The following is a 6,913-nucleotide window of genomic DNA, read 5'->3' on the forward strand; positions in this document are numbered from 1 at the left end:
TGGCATTTTGATGGGTTGTGTTTGAAGAACGAAATCAAGTTACTTCCTGTTAGAATTTTGTGTGTTAGGTAGAAAATTGTGTGTTGTGTTTTGCAAAATGTGTTTTAGTCAATTGAAAACTGAGTCAAACACTGAGAATTAGTGTATGGTTTTGCAGATTTGGTGTCGGGTTATGATGTTTGGAGGACATGTTTAGAAAATTGTGTGACAAGCAAAGATTTAGTGTGTAAGCAGTTGAAAAAAACTGTAAATGTATTAGAATTCCCTCCGTTACAGTCTGTGCATTCCTACGACTGATGAGGAAATATCTTGTTCTCGATATTACAGCGCCCCCTGGTGGTATTCCAAACACATTGGTGCTGCCCTATATTTCAGCGCACGACAGGATCATGCTCAAAGTCATATTCAGAGCTGCATGACGCTCATGTAACTGTGTCTGATCATGTGGAAATTAGGTTTCCATCAAAACATCTAGGGAAGACCTTAAATATATTTTTCTCCATCAAGAAGTGCCTTGGCCAAAACAATTTGGGCAAAACATGACTTGCGGTCTGCAAAAAAAAGGTAATAAAAACGAATAGCCTTGAACAATGCACGACAATATGAACAAAACCACTTAAAATCTTTAAAACAGAAATACACATATGTTTTATTTGTTCTCCATTTTATGACGTTAATTCTATCTTCTTTTTCGCAGCGAAAAATTTCGCAGTTAAAAAGGTGTTTCAATGGTTCAGGTAGCCTGCAGAGTCAGAATTAGTCAGATTTCCAAAAGTTGGTCTTTGTGTTAATCACTATGCCTGGAACAATAGTCACTGTAGTCTTGATGGAGAACAACTAGCACAATTCAATTACTATGATGAAGTAACAGGGTTGCAATGCTGCTACCTAATCTCATTGCACTATTAAATGTGGTGCAGTGCATCGACGTCCTCACTCCGTCAACACTTCGGACAGACCAGACGTCCTCCCGCTGACTGTAGACCTAGTTTTACGCGCCACCTGTTGCTGTACTCACGCATAGGACCAACGAAACTTGGTGGAACTTGAGTTTGCGTTTAGCCCAATCTGATTTTCTTCATCGCGCTTCGACACTCTGCACTGGACATGTGGTGGATGCTGTACCCGCGATGGATTTGGTTTCTTGTCGGACACCTCTGCTTTCTGCGGTTGGACTCTCTTGTCAGGGCGATGGCTGTGCCCAAGCTCGTTTATTCACACGCGGGAATGTGCCCCAATGAAATGAACCCAAACCTGTGGGTGGATGCCATGAGTACCTGCGAGCGGGAGTGTGAATCCGATCGGGTGAGACTTCAAGCGCCTGTCGCTTTTCCACAAAGTTGAATATCGGGGGGCATCACTGAACGAAAGATGTTGATTTATGACGCGCCATTATGGAAGAATAAGGACAAATGATTAGCATGAGCATGGGATAATGAGATGTAAATTGAGCAATTGATGCAAAATAATTCAAGCCATGAGATACTCTCACCACGAAGCCTGCTTGTGTGTAGATTTAAATAAGAATTGAGTGATGCATTGTTATTTAAACTACATATGTGCAATTTTGCCAATCCATAAGAGAATTTGTTTTGCATTTAGTGATATTTGTGTTTTAAAAAATTCTATTGCTGCCAACTTTTTGAAAGCTCATTTGTTGAGTCTGTTCGTCCCTTTCTTCTTTCCCCCTTGTCTCTCTACCAACAAAGGACTGTGAAACATTTGAGAAATGCTGTGCCAACGTTTGCGGACTCAAGAGCTGTGTGGCATCCCGCTACTTTGACATCAAAGGCAAGAAGGGGCCCGTGGGGATGCCAAAGGAGGCGACGTGCGAGAAGTTCATGTGCAGCCAGCAGGGTTCCGAGTGCGACATCTGGGACGGCCAGCCTGTGTGCAAGTGCCGGGACCGCTGTGAGAGGGAGCCCCACTTCACCTGTGCCTCGGACGGCATGACCTACTACAACAAGTGCTACCTGGACGCCGAGGCCTGTAACAAGGGCGTCACCATCACCGAGGTGTCCTGCCGCTACCAGCTGCCCTGGTTCAACACCAGCCCCCTTCCCGAGGAGACCACCTTAAACCCCACCACCGCCCAGCTGGAGACCACCCCCATGGACATCCAGCTGCCCATGATGACCAACAAGCCCATCCACCAGTCGGTGTTCGTGGGCGAGACGGCCAGCTTCCTGTGCGAGGTGGTGGGCCGCCCCAAGCCCGAGATCACCTGGGAGAAGCAGCTGGCCGGCCGCGACAACCAGGTGATGTGGCCCAACCATGTGCGCGGTAACGTGGTGGTCACCAACATCGGCCAGCTGGTCATCTACAACGCCCAGCTCCAGGACGCCGGCATCTACACCTGCACGGCCCGGAACCTCGGCGGCTCGCTGCAGGCTCACTTCCCCCTGTCGGTGGTCAAGCGCGAGCAGGTCTTCGCGGCTGAGGAGGGGCAGCCAAAGGGCAACAGCAGCAGCGGCGGCAGCGTCCGGCTCCCCGCGGAGGAGTGCCTCAAGCCGCCGGACACGGGCGTCTGTGGTGAGGAGAGCGTGAGCTGGTACTATGAGGCCAAACGGAACAACTGCTTCGCCTTCACCTACAGCCAGTGCAACAAGAACCGCAACCACTTTGACAGCTACCAGGCCTGCATGCTGTCGTGTGGGGCAGCCGAGGTGACCGCTCCCTGCTCCCTGCCGCCCGTCCAGGGCCCCTGCAAGGCCTACGAGCCACGCTGGGCGTACAACCGGGCGCTCAAGCAGTGCCAGTCGTTCGTCTACGGCGGCTGCGGTGGCAACGAGAACAACTTCGACAGCCGGGAAGCGTGTGAGGACGCCTGCCCATTCCCCAAGGGCAGCAACTGCAAGGTGTGCAAGCCGCGGCAGAAGATGGTGGCCAGCTTCTGCCGCGCGGACTTCGTCATACTGGGCCGCGTGACGGAGCTGACCGAGGACCAGGACTCGGGCCACGCGCTGGTCACTGTGGAGGAGATCCTCAAGGACGACAAGATGGGCCTCAAGTTCTTCGGCATGGAGCCGCTGGAGGTGACACTGCTCAACGTGGACTGGAGCTGTCCCTGCCCCAACATCACGCGAGGCGCCGACGCCGGACAGCTCGTCGTCATGGGCGACGTGCACAACGGCATGGCAGTGCTCCAGCCCGACAGCTTCGTGGGCGCCTCCTCGACCCGGCGGGTACGCAAGCTCCGCGAGGTGGTCAGCAAGAAGACCTGTGACTTTCTCAAGGATCTAAGTGCCGCCTAGGCGAGACGAGGCGTGAAGGACGGTTACCTAGTCCGTCCACTAGGGCTGTGAACTTCTCTGACCGTCATCTGGACTCAATGACTCAATGGCTAATTGAGTCCATGATGGATCAAGCCCTACCAAGAGATGTAATGATGAATTTAATATCCACATTTCACAAATGGGACTTTATATATAAATTTATCAGAGTAGTAAAAATCATATATATATATCATTTATCTAACAGATGTATAACTGATTGTTCCATCCTAAAAGATTTTATCTTATGTATCCTATATGAATCTAGCTTTGAGCGGAAACTTAACTTTTCTTTCAAGCACTTATACTGTAAAAGGCATAGGTAAGAATATTTTAGTGCAACTAAAAATTGTTCTTGGTGTTTTTAAAATGAAAATTTCCTTCTTGTCAGAAGTACATGTATGCCTACTGGGCAATAATTGAAGAAAAATCCATAACATGGTGACTTTCAGTGAAGGGGCATTCAGAATAGCAGCTTGCAGTAAACCTTTAACTTATATACTGAGTAAATTCTCAGCTGATCACCGTAAAAAAGGTTATATTAAATATCAAATCAATATATGACGACAGAACATGTAATGTTTATGTTCTTGCACCTTGTAATTCTATTTTATGAAAATACATAATCTGCTCTCTCTCTCTCTATATGTATATATATATTACTTTCTGTATATTTATTTGGTTCGTTTCATTTCAAACTACAATTAACTTCTGTAGTAGTTGCTTTGAAAGTGAAGTGTTTCAAAATCCACAAAAAATCTCTTGTAGACAATGTACATAATATGAGTGAGATAGCCCCCCTGTAAAGAAATTAAAGCAACTCTAAATCAAAACCCTGATTTTGCCTTTGTTTAGTAGCCTAATGTTGAAATGTGAGTTCTACGAGTTCCATCCTTATTGTTCACAGCGAGTTAGGATACTAGGATAGTGAGTTAGGATTAGGATACTTTATGATAGAGAATTCCCTGACTGCAGCCATTGTCGGTCAACCTGCACATTAATTCTGGCGCGGGTCACATTCTTGTTGGGCTCTGTAGTGGTAGGGGGAAGGTAGCTCTTGAGTTCCCCCTCTTCTCCGCCCCTCAGACCATGTGTTGTGTCTGCATCTTAGGGTCTCCCACACTCAGCGTCGCGCAGACCTTTCATGTGCAAGAGAGCCGAGGGGGCCCCCAAAGTCTTCCAGCATCCCGCCGGCCCCTGCGCTGCACCTCCCCCCCCCGCCCCTTCTCCGTCTCCCCCTCCCCCCATGCCCCTCATCTGGGCCAAGCTCCAGCCACGCAGTGACCCTGTCGGGGATGGAGGGAGTGGGGAGTTGGGGGGGGGTGTTGAAGCACAGATAGAGTTCTGTTTTAAAGGCAGCCTTTGAACTTTTGACTCTGCAGTGGGCTGTGCCGAACGGGTGTTCGGCGATGGTGGTGGTGGTGGTGGGGTGTTGGGGGGGGGGGGGGAGGGGCGGACACATGGCTTTTTCCCAGGGGGGGGGGCCTCAGCCGTCTGTGACCCTGGGGCCTGCGCACAGAGCGCAACCCATGACCCCGTAAGCCGCTCATGAAAGGAGGACGGAGGGGGAGTGAGGAGAGAGAGGGATGGAGAGGAAAGGGGGCTGTTTCATTAAAACCTGTTGACAAGTGTCAAGTGTGGCTGTGCGGCTCAAGTTCAGCTGAGCTTCGGCTGGCCTGCTGAAAACAACAACAGCTACAAAGGCCCACTCCCCCACCCCCCTTCTCCCATAGCATCACATTCCATCACAAAAGAAATGATCAACGCTCATTCACTACTGGTGGTCGAGCAGTTTGTTTACATGACAAAACTGAAAACATATGCAGGCATATCCTCGTCGGACATAGATATTTCACTTGTATAACATCTCAGTAGCAGTTCTGCTAAGTGAATTTCATGGCTGAATGGTTTTCTGGTGCTACACCTCCAGCTTCGGACACAGCGCATGCTGTGGCGTTTACATGTGGAAGTGGAAGTCGAGCTGCTTCACATACACACGTGATACTAATTAGGAGAAGAAACAAACATAATCGGAAAAAAATGTGTCTCACCCACATGCATTTCAAACACAGCAGGCCGTCTCGCAACCAGCCTCACACCACTGGCAGTCTGGCTACAGGAGGAACCAATATTTTCTTTCAGATGTTTTTTGTTCTGAGATGTCGAACGCCCCCCCCCCCCAATACTCCATTAAAACTATCATGTCAAAATGTAACACTGAAGTGCGCTGACAATACTAAAGATTTCTATCAAAGAAATGAAGTCTTAAAGTTATATGTTGGACTTGTAGATGCTGTGCATTATAAACCTCCACATCTCAATTTACCCAAAACGAATAATAACAGTTCAGTATGTAAAACAATTACTGAACATCACCCAAACCCAACCCCTAACCATAACGTTAATCTTACAGTTTTTCTCAGTCGCTTTGGTGCTATTCTCACATCACTATTAACATTTGCACAGCAGTTAGTGCATTTCTCAAAACAATTAGTGCAAACTGCAAAACCTAGTGGATGACCTGCAAAAGCACGTCACTTGCTCAAAATGGATAGTCCATTCCTCAAAAGCACGTATTCATGTCAATGAAACTGTCAGTGTCATCAAAATGAGAAGTCTTGACACCATCGTTTATGAACAAGATAGTCAAATGACTTTGTCATGTTTTCATTATGACAGTTCTCTCAGTGTTTTCCAATGCAAAAAAAGGGCAGAAAAAAAGGTGACACTACCTGAACATGCTCAAGACAGCACTATACACTACTTGTACAACCATTTGAAAACTACAGTAAAGTTACACATTGCTGTAGTTAGGGGAGTAAGTGAGTACAAGACACTGAATACGTACATTTTTACTGTATGCTCTTTGCAATTCTACAGCATTGTGACAGAATTTGATAACTAGTTCAACAATTGTGTATGTAATGACTCAAGCAATGAAATGAAGACTATTATTTTTTGTAGGGAACGACTATTCAGCATCCATAAGTATAGTTCATTTTGACTGACATGACATAAGCAAATGATAATGTTAAAAAACAGCAGAGAATTGTATGAAAGCAACTGATACATGTCCAAAAGCATTTTCAATTTGTTCAGAGGAAGGAGAATTTGCTACTATGATGTGCACAAATGACTAAATGTTGTGGAGGTTGAACTAATAGTTATGAGAATTTTCATTCTGATCTGCAAAAAGCACCAAAGCGACTGAGAAAAACTGTAAGGTTAACCTTAACCTTAATGTAGTTAACAGTATCAACAGATAGTTTGTTTGAACATCTAAAGAAGTTGTACATACAAGTTGGACCAAATCAAGAAACCCCTGTTGCCACTGATCACTCCCCCTAGATAGATAGATAGATAGATAGATAGATACTTTATTGATCCCCAAGGGGAAATTCAAGTAGTGTACTCTAGTACTCTCTGCAGGCTATCTGGTCCGCATTTCTCATGCAACTTAGCCTACTTCTCAAATCTGACCTCAGCCATAGATTTCATGAAACTTGGCCCACTTCTCAGATCTGACCTCAGCCATAGATCTTTCTGCAGATGTTCAGGGGGATTTAGATATGCTCACTGTTGGCCTCTTCACAGCAGTCCTGTGTTCTGTCTCCAATCATCCCCTAGTGCCTATTGGAGTG

General features: G+C 46.7%; 1 protein-coding gene across 1 annotated transcript; it reads left to right on the forward strand.

The window, feature by feature from the left end:
- Window positions 1–937: 937 nt before the first annotated feature.
- On the forward strand, window positions 938–3,897 carry wfikkn2a (info WAP, follistatin/kazal, immunoglobulin, kunitz and netrin domain containing 2a). Its single transcript, XM_042087333.1, has 2 exons — window positions 938–1,305; window positions 1,710–3,897. Exons 1-2 carry the CDS (start codon window positions 1,108–1,110, stop codon window positions 3,252–3,254), a joined length of 1,743 nt encoding a protein of 580 aa, XP_041943267.1. The 5' UTR covers window positions 938–1,107; the 3' UTR covers window positions 3,255–3,897.
- The last annotated feature ends 3,016 nt before the right edge of the window (window positions 3,898–6,913 follow it).

The sequence above is a fragment of the Alosa sapidissima genome, chromosome 3, assembly GCF_018492685.1.
Source record: "Alosa sapidissima isolate fAloSap1 chromosome 3, fAloSap1.pri, whole genome shotgun sequence".
NCBI classification, from domain to species: Eukaryota; Metazoa; Chordata; class Actinopteri; order Clupeiformes; family Clupeidae; genus Alosa; species Alosa sapidissima.